Below are 19,401 nucleotides of genomic sequence, written 5' to 3'. Positions count from 1 at the left end.
ACTATGCAGCCATCAAAAAGGATGAGTTTGCATCCTTTGTAGGGACATGGATGCAGCTGGAAACCATCATTCTTAGCAAACTATCACAAGAAGAGAAAACCAAACACCGCATGTTCTCACTCATAGGTGGGAACTGAACAATGAGATCACTTGGACTCGGGAAGGGGAACATCACACACTGGGGCCTATCATGGGGAGGGGGGAGGAGGGAGGGATTGCATTGGGGAGTTATACATGATATAAACGTCATGCACATGTACCCTAGAACTTAAAGTATAATAAAAAAAAAAAAAAAAAAAAAAGAAAAGAACAAAATCCAGCTCTGTACCTTAAGATCATTGTCTCTTCACTTTGCTTCAATACACTTCCATGATGGCTTTGCACCTAAATAATAGTGACTTGGTTAAGTTAATATTAGCTTCGCCACATGATTAAACTTCTCTTTTGCTTATAAATCACCATTTTGTATAGGGGAATTTCTGACTTCCCTTTAGTTATAAGAACAATTTAACATTTTCCATGCAAGGGGAATTGTAGGCATTACGAATAAGTTTTTTCCTCCTGTTCAAGGACGGGAGCCCTCATTCACCAGTGTCACTAACTGACAACTGTCTTAAGAGTATACAAGTGGAAAATCAGCACTATATAATCCTATAACATATGTGGATAGGCTATAGGAAACAAAGATAATTATATTTTATAACTCTGTAGTTTTCTCGTTTGTGTTTATCCAGGTTGATTCTAAAGAAGACAGAAAATCTATATGCATGAAAAGATGTCTTAAAAAGTTTTGAACTACTCAAAATTAAGATTTGGGGAAATAGAAGTAGTATATAACCTAAGAAAACTGCTGCTGGCTGTGAACCCCCATGGCATTTTCTTTGCAATTCTTTGCTTCTTGTTAAATTGTATGTGTTTTTACCATTTCACACAAACTTTTAAAGATTATTCCATGCAGTTAGCTCTATGCTTCTATTAGTGTCTCTCTCTCTCTTTTTCTCTCTCTCTTCCATCTGAGTATAATGTCTAGAAAATAATATACACTTGAAAGAATAAATGTCATTTAAATATTTTAATGAACAGAAGGAATAGTCCAGTATATTTCCCTAGACCTATGTATTGTGAATGCTTTTTTCTTTCTTTTTTTATCTTTTGCCAGCTTGACCAAGCCAAAAGAGTTATAGCCAAATTCAAAAAGCTACCCAACCCAAGATCAAAACTGATGAGTCAAAAATGTGTGCTATTCCTCCAAGAACTCATTGACATGACAGTCTCTGACCTTCCTAGGATGATGTTCTTAGCTCATGAACCTAGACTGGCATTCAGTGTTTTAGGAGTTTCGTTGTACCATCTCTCCATACATCCATCCATTTATCCTTCCATCCATCCATTCATTCCTTCAACCGTGCAGCAATTCACAGCAGTCTTAATGACTCTCTCTTTTTAAAGATTTGTTATAGAATTATCTCCTTCTACTTCCACTCTCAGGTAGTCTCCACTTGGTGAGACAGTGAATAAGACAGCGGGCCAGCATGGCTGGTGAGAAACGACAGGACAGAACAAAGTGGACCAGTTGGCAGGAGATTCTGTAGGATGATTTTGTTAGCATTTGACTCTGCACCAGCTGCCCCCCACATGACCCTGTACACACTTCAGGAGTGCACATGATGACTGCCCCATGACAGGAAGAAAACATGATAAATTCTATTTATAGTTAATTTTTTAGCCTCTAAAATTTTCTACTTTGTTTATATTTTATAATATACAAAATAATAAAATACTGTGAATATACACTTCATTTTTTTTAAATGCAATCTTGTGGGAACATGTGGAAGAACTGTGTCCCAGGGTCCCTACATCATTCAAAAAGAGTCCGGAGTCCGTTGCTGACCCAAAAACCCAGGTGACCCAGAGCCGTGTTTTGCAGGTCGCCTGTACCCTCAGTCCTATCTGTTCCTTCTTTCCTATGGCACTGATATCACTGTTCAACATGTATTTCATGCCCAGTGTGTTGGGCACTGTGCTTGTGCCCGATAAGCCCTTTCATTCAGTATTCACAGCCATGTCTAGTATCATTTCTCTTGAGCAATGTTTGGAAGTCGCCTTTATCTTTCTATTTTTTTCTTCTCCTTGATGCTTCTAAGTAGTTCCTTAACCTACTTTTATTTCTTCCGTATTTGACACATAAACACTTTTGAAAAGCATGAAATCTTTTCAAAAAGAGCCTTTCTTATGACCAGGCATGGTGGCTCACACCTGTAATCCCAGCACTCTGGGAGGCCAAGGTGGGCAGATCACTTGAGGTCAGGAGTTTGAGACCAGCCTGGCTAACCTGCTGAAACCCCATCTCTACTAAAAATACAAAAATTAGCCAGGCCTGGTGGCACGTGTCTATAATCCCAGCTAAAACCCCGCCATAGCACTCCAGCCTGGGTGACGGCAGAGTGAGACTGTGTTTCAAAAAAAAAAAAAAAAAAGAGTCTTATTTTAGTCATCTGTGTATACTTTTAAAATTATATACCAAATAGTGAATACTTTTGCCCAGCTGAAAGCATTACCCTGTAGCTGTAAACTTTCTTCTTTATGCCTCGTGGTGATTTCATAATTTCTCTGCAACTCTCTGCTCCTCTTGGGGCCTCATCAATGTTTCATATCAATTAAACTCCCAAGAATAAGAGACTCAGTACACCTCACAATCCCTTAGTTAGAGAAAACAAATGAAAAGGAATGAATTAGACCTTCTCAGATAAAATGTCATTAAAATACTCTTTTAATTAATAAATATTTATAATAGGCTGTCTGAAATTTACATGTCAAGCTACAAGTTAAGCCGCAAAGTACTTACTATTCCACCCTGCCACTCCCCAGCCCACCACCATCATAACTGATGATGACTTCTAGTAATTTACTGTCTGAGGTAAAGCTTTTTTAAAAAAAATTCTCAGCTATACTATAAAGCTCGAGGTAGTAATTATCAGTACCTGAACATACATGGGGCCTATGTTGTTTGTGGAGGAAATTTACCTGAATTTACCATCTATTTGGCAGGTGTGGTGTGGAATGTGTCCGTTGGAAATGCTTATTGGATTTTCAAAAGCATCATACTTTACTAATCATGACTGTGAAACAAGGATTTGTGTTAGGAAGAGGGATCTTTATTATGTATGTGAACTTGCCATAAGCATCTCTACGCAAAACTGAATGAAATGGAGAACTAAAGTCACTAATAAGAAAATTAAGGCAAACTTAGAGAAAAGAGAGAGTGGGGAAGTTCAAGTGCCAGCATGAATCATGCCAATTAGTGTCATCAGAGTCTAATGCCACAGACTCATTGCTAATCTACCTCTTCAACTTGCACATTAGAAGCATGAGTGCTAAAAGAGATAAATATGCGGGCAGAGACTCTGCTGTAATATCTCCTAAAACATGTCGCTTTTATGCTAAGTGAAATTAGTTATGAAGATTAAAATTTGCAAATGGTAAGCTTTGGATATATGTAAAACTGCTTCTCTTCTTCCATGCACACTTTTTTTATAGAGAAGCCTGGGTTGCAGCAACAGACATCTGTATATTCTGCATTGAGAAAGTACAAGAACTTTCCCTAATTGAGGAAGTATAAGAACTCATTGAGATGCCAGTCTCTGGCCTTCCTAAGATGAGGCAACAGCTCCCAGTAGCTCATGGACCTAGACTGGCGTTCAGTATTTTAGGAATTTCATGGCACCATCTATCTGTTCATCCATCCATCCCTCTATCAGTTTATCCATCCATCTATTCATTCCTTCAACCATGCAACAAATATCTTTGGGCTCAATTCTAGATTCCAGATACGGTGTTAAGTGCTGGAGCTTCAATAGTGTAATGAAACAGATGAAGTATTTACCTTCATAAAACCTCCCTGCCGCCACTACTTATCACACACACACACACACACACACACACACACACCAGCTCTTATATTACAAACATAATTTTAAAGTGTTGTTGTTACTCCTAAATTAGTTCCCAGTGTGAGAATCTGAGCTCTTATATATTCACTGATGTGCAGCCTTCTCAGTTCTTAATTCTTCCCAGCACTTGGCCTTGCCCTTACATCTGCTGTGCTTGGCTTGTACAATTTTCCCACCCTTAATAGGCCCCCTTCTTTGGGGTCCTGATCCATCCACGTGCCCCTTGTGATGCCTTAGATCTTGCTGTAAACTGATCTCACAGGAGCAGAAGTGTGAATTCTGTGAGCGCAGTATTTTCAAACACTTCCATTTGTATTATAGTTCCATGGGAGCCAGGTTCCTTTTAGGGTAAGAATTCCCTTGAACAAATGCGTTTGGAACCATCCAAATTTCAAGTGCGCTGAATACATATTATAGAAATGTATGGACATGTTGGAACAGAGAATATGTACACTTAATGCCCAAAATATTTCCCTGGAATTCCACTCTCCTCTACCTGAGGAAGATTTAAATTCAAGGGAGGATTTGATTCCTGTTTACTGCACAGAGTCAATTCTAACCTGGCTAAAATTAGCTTTTAAATCACTGGGTTTTATGCTGCTGCTGCGCACGTGGTCCCCTGTGATTACACCATTAGATTCCCTCTTACGCCTGCTCATTACCTGTGATTACTTACATGGTCAAGTTGTCAAGTGGCAGCACCTACTAAACACCTTCACGCCTAAAGTATTTCTTTAACCCTCTACTTAATTCCTTGATGCTGGATTTTATGCCTAGACTGTTTTATCTCCTTTTTTTGTAGTCAAATCACCCCCAAAGTACAAGCTCTTCTCTCAAGTGTGACTTCTGCATCTCATTTAGGATTCTGACTTTATGGCATGCTCAGACAAATCCAAAATCAATTTCATGGCAAGAGACTTTCTGTATTTACTATTAAGATAGATTTCCACTTCGCGCTGCACTCCAAGGGATTCTATCTTGCCCACATTTGAAAATCAATATTGAACAAAAGGAACGCTATGGTTCTTCCAACTCTCCTCTTTGGTTTATTTTTTGGATATTTTGCTAACTCTGTATGTTTCTCAGGAGAGGGGTAGAACTCCTAGAGCAGAAGTTTCCTCAGGAAAAGTTATTTGGTCCTCCTTTGAATCACTGCTTCTAGTGATGTGCTGGTTTCCAATGTCACCACATCTTGTTTTGCCTGATATATATATGGGACAGAAGTTGTTGTTTTAAAATACCATTTTCACCAATAATAACCAGAGGTGAGCCGTTATAGAAACTCTTTTAATATTACCTGTGATGAGGTGTGGATTCATGATGTTACTAATAGATACCTAAAGAAAGAAACGTGAGTTTAGGTATTGAATAAAGCATCCAATTTTTTCTTGGTTGATGTAAAATTAATTAATAAAAGATCATCGTTAACTCCTATTGTCAGTTACGTCAGAAGGACTATTCTAAGTGATTTACAAGGAATTCTTAAAATCTCTCTGGAGGCAGGTTTACAGATCTCTGGAGAGATCTCTTAAAATCTCTCTGGAGGCAGGTTTACATTCCTGTTTACAGATGAGGAAACAGGCATAGAGAAATTAACTTGCCTGATGCCACACAAGTGTTGTGTGACTTGAATCTAGTCCTTCTGAATACTGAAGAGGGCTTTAAAATGTTAATTTCCCATTATTTAAGTTTCAGTGCAATAACTACTATTCTTTTATTCCTCAGGCCTTATTTTTGGCTATAAAGACACTTAAAAATATGTAAGAATCCTTCACTCTCTTTTCTTTTGCATAGATATTAATGACTAACAGTAAACATTTGAAAAACAGAAATAGGCTGTCAAAAACAATTTTTAAATCTTATTGCTCTACAATTAGTGTGAATAAAGTACAGCACGGCTTTTAACGTCATAGTCATTTTTGTAATTATTTTGCTGCCATCTAGTGACTCACATGAAATTTTTGTAATATTTTGCTGCCATCTAATGACCTAAGTGAAAATAACATTCGAACATGATTTTATTTTCCCATCTGCATTTTAAGACTTTAAGAACTACTTTAGGGGTAGGTTTTAAAAGAATCATTAAATTTCTATATCTCAAATATGAAATTTAAAAAATCTGAAATTCACAGTTATTCATTTTTCTTACCTCTTCTCACTTATTTTTCCTCTGCTAAAATAATATATTTTACTCATAACTGGAGCTCATATTTAATATTAGATAAGAAGGCATTAGAAAAGAACCTAGAATCTAATTAATTTTCTTTATGTCAGTTTAGACCATATGTATTTCTCTTAGGCCAATTTTATTTGTGCCAATTCTCATTTTAATAACTGTCATATTAATTTTTCCACATGTATCCAAGCTTCTTAATAGCTGATCAATTTCAACTATATTTAATTGTATAAATGATTATGGTTAAACATTGAGAGCTTCAGTTTTGCATGTTCTGTGTAGAATGCTTCTCACTCGTCTACATAAATATTCACTGATTGTACTGTTTAAAGAATTTTGGATCAATACTCCTGAAATTATTTGCCTTTTCATAAATATATCCTGTCTGCTCATTTAAAAGGCAGGGATTATATTAACAATATATTTGCACACTTAGCCTTGGCTGGGTGTGGGGGCTTACGCCTGAAATCCTAGCACTTTGGGAGGCGCAAGTGAGCAGATCACCTGATGTCAGGAGTTTGAGACCAACTTGAATAACATGATGAAACCCCATCTCTACTAAAAATACAAAAATTAGCATGGCATCCTGGTGCATGCCTGTAATCCTAGCTACTTGGGAGGCTGAAGAACAAGAATCACTTGAACTCAGGAGGCGGAGGTGCCAGTGAGCCAAGATCATGCCACTGCATTCCAACCTGGGCAATAGAGTGAGACTTCATCTAAAAAAAAAGTTATATATATATGTAAATATAGATATATTTGCATACTTCTAACAATACCCTATAGTAGGTAAATTCTTGTTGATTCTGCCTTATCTATAGGCTTTTAATGACATGATAATCTGAATATTATGAAACACGAATTCAAATTAGTTTCTGCCCTATTTTGAAATGTTAAAATATTTGCAATGATTATACCCTGAAGAACAAAAGTTGGCAGATGCTGAAGTCTTCTTACCACAGCAGTTCCTGGCCATGCCCCTTTATAAGGCTATGTGTATCTGAAATGCCATTGTTTGGGGGCCTGTTTATGATCAGGAAAATGATCCCCCTGCTGAATAAGGACACAGTATGTCTTTAATATTCTAATGGACATCTATAATATCACAGCACTTTGAGTTCAGCACTTTGAGAAGCTGGGAGGAAATTTTAAGATGGGCGATAATTGTGAGCATTGACAATGACTCAGACTGGAGGGAGGGGGAGAAGTATGTTCTACTAGAAAGTTCCCACCTGAAGCTAATGAGATCATTTTCCAAGGGGATCTAAACTAAGATAAACAAAAAACAATATTCCTATTAACCATGTAATGTGTTGTTCAAGAAGGTATTTTACCTGGATTCATCTATATTCATGATATCACTTTTTCAACAAATATTGAGTAATTATTATGTGCCAGACACGGTATTAGACAGCAAGGTGAATGTCAGCATGCAAGACTCATATTTGTGCCTTCATAGAGCATATGGTCTATGAAGATAGCCTCTTTTGATGGGGCGTTTTCCCTCAAAACAGTTCTAACCTTGTTCAGCTTGTGTACTGGAATAAGGACCATTTGTAGCTGGCATTAAGTCATATGTTCCTCCCCCACATAGAGTCAATACTGGATACATCTTTTACAGTGCATAAGCATTACTAAGTAAGTACCTTGAGAGAATCAGCTTGTGTATTAACACTAATGATCAAAGCTCCACACCTCCTAATTTCAAGGGATTTAATTAACACTTCCAGTTCACACTGACCAACCTGGTTTGACTTCACCTAGGTGGTAATCTATTAAATATCTTTAGCCTCATAGGACTCTGTCACATGATTTGACTTCTGGCATCTCAGGACTCTCCTGACCCAATATTATTTCATTCCTTAGGGCAATGAACTTATTCCTGTCACTTTTTAAAGTAAGTTAACATATTGGCCAGTGAGGTGATGAAAGACATATCAAAACCACTAACTGCAAAATTAGACTTTATGTCTAAAGATTTTATATTACATGGTTTAAAGATCTAAATATATGGATTTTTGCAGTGTTAGGCCAGCATCATCCTAAAGGCACAATTTTTAAAAATATAGATGTAAAAGCTATAGTCTGACTTGATTTCATGCCCCTAAAACCCATTGTACTAGTCTGAGCCCCAGAATCCTAAACCAATTTTGAGGCCTCTGGAAAGTATTTCCCACTATCAGATATATGGCCACACATTCGTCTTCTGGTCTGCAGTTTCCTCAGAAGGCCCTTACTAATTGCTTTTTTTTTTTTCCCCCTGACGCTCCTTGAGGAATGTAGCATCCAAACTAAGAACTTCAGTCCTTAGTGCCATCCTTCAGCTATAAAAACAAACTTACAAAGTTTGTTGCTCTTAAACTCCATTTTTGTCATTTATGCTGCCTTTCCATTTTAAAAAAACACAACACTCAATGTTTCCCATTAATGTCTTTATTGGTTCTGGTGATCAGTACAACTGCTTTAACTTCAAGTGCCATCATTCACTGTTTTGTGTTCTAATGATCATTCATTCCAGCCTCCAGTGAGAAAGACAACAGAGGCACTTTTTATTTTAATAATCATGCAAAGGAAAATGTAGTGAAATTAAAAATAAATGGCCCTCCTTCAGGTAAAGAAAAATACTAGGATAAATTCAACTACATTTATGAAGAAGAAATTCAAATACTGAATCAAAAATTTGAAAACTCCTGATTGTATTGTTTTCTTTTCACTGATAATCAAAACCAAGTAATCTTAGTAGCTAAAAGTTCAATAAATGACTGACTTCTTGCTGGTGTTAAGAGTTAAAACATATTATTAAGCTCAGTTCTTGCTGTCCATAGTCATTTTAATTTCTGGCTTATGTTTAATTGTTACATGATCTTCATACACCTCTACTACATGTAGAATTACTGATATTTCTTTAAGATGGACAACTCATAATATAAAAATAAAAACAATGAAGTTCTGTGAAATTTTAGGTAACAGAAAAACTGGTGCCCAATAGCTAGCCATTTTTAAAATATCTTTACTCTTCCATCTCTGTTTCTTCTTCTTTGAAACTTTACTAAAAATGCTACTTTTATAGGAAAGATGATTATTACAGAGATCAAATGTGAAATCTATGCTTTCATATTAGATCTTGTCAAAAGTAACTTTGGTTTCTTGGTGACCACATCTCTCACATTCATTGCTCAGTGTGGAGAAATGAAATAGACTTGGAGTAAGGAGCACCAGAAGGAGGCAAGGAACCAAGCTCTCCAATGGCAGGTTTCCTTTCCTGAAGAGGGCAAGATCCAGCAGCCTCATTTGAAGGAAGCTCTCACCACCCTGTTCTTGATAGGCTGTGGAGGGCGCCAGTTGCCCACAAGGGGCACTGGGGGCTCGTTCTCAGCGCTGGAGAGGAGGCTCCGCAGCTTGGCCATCTGCAAAGGGCAGGAGTAGACTGTTAACAAGACATTCGGATCAACTGGACACACTATGCAACAAAGAGGTGTAAATACTGGTTTTTTTTGTTGTTGTTTGTTTGTTTTTTGGGGGGCGGGGGAGTCTCGCTCTGTAGCCAGGTTGGAGTGCAGTGGTGCGATTTTGACTCACTGCAGCCTCCACCTCCCAGACTCAAGCGATTCTCCTGCCTCAGCCTTCTGAGTAGCTGGGATTACAGGTATCCACCACCATACCTGGCTAATTTTTTGTATTTTTAGTAGAGATGGGGTTTCACCATGTTGGCCAGGCTGGTCTCGAACTCCTGACCTCAGGTGATTCACCTGCCTCGGACTCCCAAAGTGCTGGGATTACAGGCGTAAGCCATTGTGCCCAGCCAATACTGGTGTTTTAAAAGCGACAAGCAAACCACACAACCTGTCCCCAGTGTCCAGTCCAGAGCTATTTAGCTAGTTGCTGCATAGTGACACACATTTTTTGTTTATTTGTAAAAGCCCTTTTCTTCATTCTATACAAGATCACTATGCCCTCTGGTCACAGCGTTTTCCTCTTGAATTCTGAAACATTTATTTTTTATCTGAGGGGTCAGTATGAACTATATACTTTGTTGGAGAGGATGACCACATCCATATATCAGTGTAAATAAAATGTAATAGACCTTTGTTGTATAAGTTTATGGAGTCAATTATTTTAAGAGCAAAAAGAAATCCAACTCATGCTTCATTTTCAATTTTAAATTGTCTTTTCTTTCTTAAAGGGTAAGAAAACAAATTCTCATTAATAACACTATGATTCTACATTAAAATATTTTTACATTTCTTCTTGAAAAAATTTCATTCTTTCCAAATAGTTATATCACTGAACACGGTTGTTAAATCTGATCTTTTAACAAAAATGTCTTTATAAACTGACATAAATATGCAACCTGTTGCCTTATGCAAGAGACACACACTGGGAAACTGATTTTACTATTACAGAACATGCATGCTCTAGGTTGTAAGTCCCTGTGTTGTTTACTTGCTTCAATGTGTTTTTCTCCATGTTCTTGCCCACTTATTTTCTCCTACGTAGCTTTTCCTTGAAAGTGTCTTTAATGAATGTTACTAGGACACTCTTTAGATTGAACAGTAAGAAGGGAACCTTGAGAAGAGATGCCAAAAAGTACTGGGAACAGTTTGGAGGTGGAATTAGAATCCTGCACTTGGCTGTGTGATCATGGACAAATTACTGAATCTTTGAACCTTGAATTATGTATCTGTAAAACTGCAGAAATAATATATAGCATACAAAATTGTTAAATCCTTTCCAGTAGCACCCTTCTCTTCTCCAGGTCTGTATTTATCATCCCATCTTCTTACCAGTGCTCAGTATTTGGCAACATCCAAATTAACAAAGATTCATATTAATCTAAACCCTTTAAAGTGTTTATAGAGCATAAACTCAGTCATGGTCAGTATCGAAATGACTTTTAAATGAGTTGCATTTATCCTGGTACCCTTTGGGGGCCAAATTTTAGAAAGTCGAACAGGCTGTTGTAACTAACCAGGGCAGACCTTGAAATCTCTAGCCATAGAGCTGTCCAGTGAGTATCCAGTTAGTAGCTATGTATTTTTGATTTGGTATCTGTATCTTACATAGGCAGGCAGCAACATAACTCCATGTGTTCACAAGGCTGCTCACCTGGTCAGAGCTCACGGTCATGGGCTCCTTCAGCAGCAGCCACACAATACACTCCTCGCAGGGTGGCGTGGTGAATGACCCCTGGTAGGTCCAGTAGTCCCGGCATGCCGGGAACAGGCAGGATGGGTCAAACTTTGTGAAGGGTGCCTCCTTGCCCTGGGTAAGAGCAGGTTGCAGGTGCAGTGAGTGCGTGCATGCACATGCTCAACCACCCCAAGCCCTCACCACTTTATTTGTGAGAATGGATTTCAAATGCAATAGAGAAAATAGAACTTTTGAGCAAAGTATAGGCCTGTCAGAAATAAAGATCAAAGCGGGGAAGCTGGTTTGCACATTATTACTTGATCTGATGCAATCATTGTCACACTGTGTTCCTTATTGTTTTAACTGTGAGTAGAATTTGTAACTCTATCACTCCTCAAGAAAAAGGAGAAACTGATATCTCAAGCGTAATTGAATTATTTCATGTAAGTTAATGTTTTGTTGTTGATGATACCAAAAAATATCAGGCTTGCATTTTTACTGAATGTTCTACTTGGAATACTTACTTTCTCCGTTAGTAAAACTGAATAATATTTGATTAGAATGGTCACAAAAAAAATTAAAATTTTTCTGTTACTTACATGAGTCTATTGTTAAGATTTTAAATTTATAAGTGCTTCCCAGAAAGGTCATCACCAAGACTCAACAGACCAGTACTGGCTGACATTTAGTATCTCCATGATGGTACGCATGCATATATGCAGTGTGTGTGTGTGTGTGTGTGTGCACGCGCGCGCGTGTGTGTGTGTTGGGCGAGGATGTGGTGACCACTCAACTTCTCTGATTCTCACTTATTCCATTGAGAAAGAGATTATCTGACAGGATGACTATCACCATTAAAAAACTGATATATGTGAAATTGCTCTAAAAACTGTATGCCACACAAATATAATAGCATTTATTTTTACATTTATGCTTAGCATATCCATCAAACTTAGTAACAGATTTTAGGTGAAAAAAGCTACTTGAAAATGTGTAAAGAAAATTTGCATAATCTGCTTTATGTTTTAGGGGGGAAAATGATTTTTGTTTACCTTTGTCTTAATCTTGTCCAATGCATCAAGGAAAATCTGGAACTCGCCTTTCTCACGTCCTATCTGTAAGAAAACGGAAATCCAAGTATAATTCTTTTATCTCTCCATAATTTAGGATTGTCTTCAAAGCTGATTTTGATCCATCCATCTGCAACTAGTGTTTATAAATCTGCCAGAATATCTCGTACTAAGCAAAAACATAAGTTTATTTTTCCTCAAGATTTTAGAGTATATATTTTCTGATCTAAATTTGGACTCCAGGCCTCTGAAGTACAGGACCACAAAATTACACGTTGATCTAGTTCTGTGTCTTTGACCTTCTCTGCAAAGTCATTCCACTTTTCTAAAAAACAGATTTAGAACCAAAATGGACCCTATGTTTCCCAAACTAAACTCATTGTCTTTCTTCTCAGACCTACTCCACCTCCTGCTGTGCTGTGTTCAAGCACCAGAAATGACCCAGTGAATTAAGAACCTAAAACAAATTAGGTCATTCAAAGAGAAAGAAGCCAGATTTTCACCTCTGGCTTGAAATCTAGATTATGTTACCACTAACCTCATGTGTTAATGACACTAAGTCCTCTTTAAAGCAAGGCTGGCTCAACAACACACACATTCCATGTGCTATCTTAGCCTGGGATCATGGGAGTGGTGACCACCTCAAGCCGAGGGGATGTCCAGCCAGGGACTTGGCATCATATGGTTCCCAACACTGACTTTTCTGGTTTCCAGTGCAATTGAAGTGGAGCAGTGAGAAAGGAAAATGAATATATGCCACCTTTGCCCTTACCACCAGTATAATAAGCGCACTTTAAGGCTCTGTCCCCGCCACCTACACACACACACACACACACACACACACACACACCACACACAGACATCCCACATCTGGGGAAAATTTAGAAGTGCTAGGGGTCCTGGAGTGTGGTAAAATATACACTTTTAGAGAAAAGCAAGACATTTTGAGCTGATCTTAGCAGAAATATCTTGATTAGTTGAATTAATAATAAAATGTATATAGAGGGAAGAATGTAAAAATGAGGGAATGAAACCCAAACTATGCTAAGCATTGGTAGGGAAATACATTTTGAAAGAAATTATGTGGTCAATTTTTACTTTACCTTCAGAAAAATGCCAATCACAGCGATCCCATCACGCTGCTTCAGGGCTTCTTTAAAAGTGTTATACTTGGGGTTCCAGTGAACCAAATGAAGCTGAAACCATAGAAGACAGATTAGAAGGTAAATTCCTGGAATATGGAAGTAAGTATAACATTATCCACAGTAAATCCAATCGTTGCACAGGCTAAGGTTGCTGAGCACTCTCATAAAAGCTGAGAAAATTTGAAAGAGTAGCATGTAGTATTTTGGTAACACTTCTGGTGGCTCAAATAAAAGGCATATAAAATTATTCATCTCCTTTTATCAACCAGAGCTCCGAAACCTGGTGGCAACCTGATCTTAATTTAGAACATGGGTACCAGTTAGGTTAATCAAACTTTCTATGCTGAGTTACAGAGAATGGCAAGAGAATACAATCATTTGCAGCAGTTAAAAAATGTTTTATTCAAGACCAAAAGTATGAAATAATCCCATATGCAAAGGTCAAACTGAAAGTCTTGCCTGCATCTGTAAGAAATATACTCAACTTTCCCCATTTGGTTGGGGAAGATGTCTAGAAGGCATTCTCAATATTTAATTTATCTTGCCATGGCTCTCTAGATTGGCTATAAAGAAATAGAAAGATCACAGTGAAGTACTTTGGGTTTTCTAGCATCTAATTTAACCAAGAACTAAGCTGCCTAATGATTCTGCTTAAAAACATGTTCATAGTGTATTTCTGGGCTTCTGTCACAGCCCCTATGTTAACCAGAGCCTATCTTTGGAAAAGAGAAAGGCAGGAAAAATGAATTGGTCCTCACCTCCAAGGCAACTGCCATCATTTATTGGCTTGGCTTTATGAAGAAAACATGTCAGAGGCCTGTCTTAAGCCCTTGTAATTTGATGCGTTGATCTGAGTTACGATTCATTCTTTTCTTTAATGAGTTAACTGAGACAGAAAGTAGTATATGCTCAGATTAAATTGTATGTGTGTACACATATCTCTATGTGTGTGTAAATATGTGTGTGTGTGTATATACAGATATTCACACACACATATATATATGCACACGGTTCATTAAGAGATTGGAACATAAGCATTATTCAGAATTTCTAAATGCTATTTTTAGAGTACTATATTCTTATAAAACAGGCAGCATAGGGCACTGGATAAGACGATGAACTCTGAAGCCAGTCTGTATCAGGTAGAGCACTAGCATTCACCAGCCGTGTGACTTTATTATGTGTCTTTTCTATGCCTCTGTTTCCTCATCTGTAACCTGTCTCTTAAGGTAGCTAAGAGGACCTAATGAGTTAATACATGTAAGCATTTAATAAGTATTAGCTATCCTTTTTCCAGTTTCATTGAGGACCCTAGGCTTTCTTATTAAGTAGCTATCCAATTTCTAACTTTTTGAGTTTTTTTCGAGACAGGGTCTTACTCTGTTGCTCAGGCTGGAGCGAAGTGGCATAATCATGGCTTACTGCAGCCTCAACCTCCCAGGCTCAAGTGATCTTCCCACCCTCAGCCTCCTGAGTAGCTGGGACCACAGGTGCATGCCATCATGCCAGGCTAATTTTTGTATTTTTTGTAGAGACAGGGTTTCACCATATTGCCCAGGCTGCTCTCAAACTCCTGGGCTCAAGCAATCCACCTGCCTCAGCCTCCCAAAGTGTTGAGATTACAGGTGTGAACCACTGCACTTGCCCCAGTTTCTTAATGTAACCTTGGAAATCTTCATGTTTGCTGCCAACTCACCTATACCCCTTTACCTGTCTAGCCTAGAATGTCCAGCAGCTTCAGTTTAGCTAAAACTAGTACAGCTATTTTCATAACTATAGACTTGAAACAAAAGCAGTGGATGATGCTTTGTTGCTGTGGTTCTTATTTTTAATTTTGCAATTTTCACTGTATGAGACCCAGAATGGATTATGGCAGTTCCTCCTACCTCTGCTGCGTACTTGACTCCATCCACGGTGTGCTCAGAGCCATGATCATCCGAAGAGCCCCAGTGAAGATGAAACTGGCGAAGTCGGTAGGGTCCAGGGAGAGGACCCCCTCTCAGCACTGTGATTCAGATAAGCTTGGTCAACAGTGAATTCATGCTTCTTTTACAGAGCTTAATGGACAAAATGCAGTCAGTGTGCTGGGTAGATGGTGCCACTCCCAGGACACCAGACTCCTTATAAAATGAAGTCTTGGGATATGTCAAGATAAATGATTGTTCTTTTCTGTTTTTCTTATTTTGTTTGCTTGTTTCATTATTATTGAAACATCATTTTAACACTTAGAAAAGTAAAATTAAAACAACAGATGGACAATGAGGAGGCATACACCCAGAGAACAGGTCGGTAGTGTGGTGCAGTAGGAAGAATTGGACAGTTGAGAACCAGGTGGATGTAGGTTTCCAATGCTGGCTTCACCCCTTGCTAGTTCTGTGATCTCAGACAAGTTGCTAAACTTCTCTGAACCCACTTTCACATTTCTAAGAAGGTGATAATAATACCAAACTTTCAGAGTTGCTGTGAAGATTAACTGAGATTAAGCACCTTAAAGCGCTCATCATTGTGCCTGCATGATGATCACTGAGCAAATGTGAATTCCTTCTCCACGTATTGCTTCCAAGTACACTTTTCTTTAAGACAGCGAGCAAGAACTTTCATCTATGTCTAATTTAGACTGTGTCTGTTCAAATGAGATGAAATGGAAAATTCAGAAATTTCCCAGAAAACCAATCAATTTGGATGACTAAACTAGATAATTCTCAGCAGCATTAATTTGGGCTTGTTGATAAATATCTCAACCCATTGCAGAGTGATTTAGAGGTTCAGATATCTTCCAAAGTATATTGAAAACTATGCAGAAACCGTAAGATCAAGATTTGGCAATATAAGCTAGATCAAAATAGAATTCAGAGCACAGCTATTTTAGAAGAGGTTGGCCACACTAAGTGGCCCAGGGAAAGCCATAAATGTAGACCTCAAACAATGAGGCTAGGCCTATAAGAGTTTTTTCACGTAGAAATGGAGTGGTTCAATTCATTCCATTTTTCCTGTCCAGCCACTCAGAACAGTTATTATAGGGACATGTGAGTCCAATTTATTAGAATAAACTGTATGAAATTGATAATATTCAACTATTTTTGCTCACAAAAATGGCATTTTCATATGGTTCAACCTAATAGACATGTTTAATTTTGTTATGGTGCTTTCAAAATGGTACTTGATATATAAGGAGAAGGGGAAAAAAGAAAACAACAGCAATACAAAATCACTGTTTAAGAAAATTTAAATTTCTATAACTTGGAACCTCCTAGTAGGTAGGAATTATGAATATCATTCTTCATTACAGCATCATTAAGAATGTTCATTTAAGTATATCAATAAATGTAACTTTATTAGAAATGTGGCTATAAGGAATTATTTTGCTGTATATCAAGCACCAAAATATTAAAGGAAGATTATTTCTTACCTCATTTATTGTGAAATAAAGTATTTCTGACTAGCATTCTTTTATTTTACTGATTTGCTTACTAGTATAAGTGAAATAAAGAGATCTGTTTTTTCTAAACATGTATTTTTCAGTTGCTATCTCACACACAAATACTACTCAAGAAGAAATTGTCAGATATTTCAAAAATACTCACCAAAATGATTAATCAGATGAACCCCACTGAAGGCTTGAAGGTAAGTCATCTTCACACCTTCAATGGCCCCATTCTCTCCCCTAGATTGGTCACCTCCCAGGCACCAGGGGAAGAAAGTGCCTGTTTAGGGTTTCTATTATATTTCTGGCTTTGTAGAATGGAATCTACGCAATCGAGAGTGGAAGCCTGGCTCTCCAGACCATGGACAAGAAGCATAAAAAACACTCAGGTACAGGCCATCAGAGACTGAAGAACACTCATTTGAGCTTATTGTCATCTCTGTCCTATCATGTTCCATTTCAGGAATGCATTGCCAACTTTTAGCTTGGACATGGGGCCATTTTCACAGAGACCAAGTTTGGAGGGTGAGACATTTCTCTTCAATGCATAAATATAATTATTCATAACTAAAGCAAAGTCAAATGTCATCTCCATTTTCAGAGGTAAAGGGCTCCCTTTCCCCACTAATTCTGGTACTGTGTCATAACCCACATTTTGTCAATATGGACATTGAAAACATCCATGGGATTCTACCTCACTGTCATACTTACTTGACCTATCATAAGTATCATCAAATACAACTCGGCAGGTCTTCCCGTTATTCAGGATGGTCTTGGCAGAGCCACCATCATAAGACACTGACCATGGCTGCAGAGAAGGGTCATGCTTGATGTCTTTAGTATGCAGCTCAATGGGCGACTGGTTTTCCCCCTTGGCATTTGGGAAAAGTTCATGCCAGTGGTCAGGACCTAGGAAATAAAGTCGAAGGGATGTATTTATTTGGTGGCACAACCTAAGGCCTCTTTCTAATTGACTAAACCAGCAAAATGCAGAGAGGCTAGACAGTGATTTCAAAAAGGTCTTAGGTTTCAGACTGGGCAATAAGAGACTTACCGTTCATTTCAGGCCTGTTGGTAGTTTTGTGAATAGCATACATGGAGACTATTTAACTCGGTGTGTTCACTCTGCTTGCTCAAAGGCTTATTTTTGAGATAAACTTTATCACACTTTTTTAAACCAATGCCACCTTCCATCATACAGTTGGAATAAAATAATATTGACCACCTACATTTGAGCATTATGTTGCAGTTTTCAGAGCACACCCATATTCCTTTTCCTTGGATTAGGGAGAGCCTTAGGCAGAGCAGAGATTCTCACACCAGCACCAAGCTCAGGTTAGGTGCTTGTCCAGTGTAACAGAATAAGGGCCAGTCACACCTGACCTCGGGCTGTCTGACTTCTCAGAGGCAACATCGGGATCTTAGGCAAGTGATCCAACTTCTCTGCACTTCAGTTTCCTCCAAGAGAAATAAAAACTCCATACTAGGGAGAACTAAATGAGATGAAGGGAAAAAAGAAGGAGCAGCATTTGGCAGTTGAAAAACCTCAGTAAATGTTAGGTCTTATCCTACTCCTACATTTTCCACTGCACTCTCTAAAGTTGCCCATTTCTGTGCAATGGCAGGGCTCTCCAGGACCGGCATCTCCTCCTGGCCGGGGGTCGCCGCTGCTGCCTGCACTCACCGTTGTGACTGGCATAGCCCCACTCCTTGGCCATGGTCGCCTTCCTCCGCGCTGGACTGCTCCTGCCTTCTCTTCCCCTGCGTGGTGCAGTCTCCGCGAGCCCGCGCTTTTATGTAGCTTCCCCAACCGCACACTGCATGGCCTTATTAGGTCAGCGAGGGTGGGGCAGGGGGCTAAACTAGAATGGGGTGGTATTTGGGAGGCCGGTGGGGGAAGCCAATGAATTCCAAGAGCGGTACAGCTGTCGAGGTGAGGGGGGCGGAGATGGGCGAAGGGGCACCTACGCCCCTCCCTGCGCTCTCCCGGGAGTCGTGGCTCCTGGCCCCTCCATCTCCTCCTGTTGTCTCGCAAAACTGCAGGGCTTTCTAACTGGCGCCGACGTGCAGAAATGCAGGCGGCCCTCACCTCGTCCTCTCTCCCTCTTCCATGCATTCTTGGGGATGAGGTGGGGGCAGGGACAGGGTGTCGTAGCTGTGCTTGGCCACGAACTAAAATCTACATCCCGGCGGCTCTTGCAGCCTCACTTACAAGTTGCTTCAAGCGCAGGCTGGCGGTCTGGCTGCGACTCTGGACACTTCTGCGAGTTTATTTCGTTCTAGCGATCCGGTTACGGAGGCTGGAAAGAACTCGTTTGTTTGCCTGCCCCCTAAGTTTGACTCCCTTTGCAGGCAACATGTAAAATCCTAGGAGCAAAGGATGGGAAGAAAGAGCCCGGAGCGGGGTGGGATGGTGAAGAGGTCCTCAAGTCCGTTATCCTTAAAGAGATGGCCCTTTCTGGAATCGCACCAGGCAGCATTTCCCAACCTAGCGGATCCTTTTGGA

At 39.1% G+C, this 19,401-nt stretch overlaps 1 protein-coding gene and 1 long non-coding RNA gene across 2 annotated transcripts; one reads left to right on the top strand and one right to left on the bottom strand.

Annotated features, from left to right (window-relative positions):
• Nucleotides 1-8,547: 8,547 nt before the first annotated feature.
• Nucleotides 8,548-19,290, bottom strand: CA3 (carbonic anhydrase 3). Its single transcript, XM_033203522.1, has 7 exons — nt 18,580-19,290; nt 17,607-17,804; nt 15,358-15,476; nt 13,430-13,522; nt 12,309-12,371; nt 11,233-11,388; nt 8,548-9,533 (listed from the first exon to the last, which is right to left on the bottom strand). The coding sequence occupies exons 1-7, from the start codon at nt 18,611-18,613 to the stop codon at nt 9,414-9,416; spliced, it is 783 nt and encodes a 260-aa protein (XP_033059413.1). The 5' UTR covers nt 18,614-19,290; the 3' UTR covers nt 8,548-9,413.
• On the top strand, nt 16,993-18,652 carry LOC117079526. The gene is made up of 3 exons (XR_004435491.1): nt 16,993-17,095; nt 17,212-17,420; nt 18,521-18,652. It is a non-coding gene; the product is annotated as an uncharacterized LOC117079526 (long non-coding RNA).
• Nucleotides 19,291-19,401: the final 111 nt, after the last annotated feature.

The sequence above is a fragment of the Trachypithecus francoisi genome, unplaced genomic scaffold (genome assembly GCF_009764315.1).
Source record: "Trachypithecus francoisi isolate TF-2019V2 unplaced genomic scaffold, Tfra_2.0 Lachesis_group7, whole genome shotgun sequence".
NCBI classification, from domain to species: Eukaryota; Metazoa; Chordata; class Mammalia; order Primates; family Cercopithecidae; genus Trachypithecus; species Trachypithecus francoisi.
Note: the sequence above shows the minus strand (reverse complement) of the source record. Positions and strands in the feature narration are given on the sequence as shown.

Bases quoted from the DNA above. Each gene is read 5' to 3' on its own strand.
- CA3 (XM_033203522.1), bottom strand. From the start codon at position 18,613: ATGGCCAAGGAGTGGGGCTATGCCAGTCACAACG. The intron at 17,805-18,579 runs GTGAGTGCAGGC...TTTATTTCCTAG, and splicing joins GGGCTATGCCAGTCACAACG to GTCCTGACCACTGGCATGAA. The intron at 13,523-15,357 runs GTAGGAGGAACT...CTATGGTTTCAG, and splicing joins GAGTCAAGTACGCAGCAGAG to CTTCATTTGGTTCACTGGAA.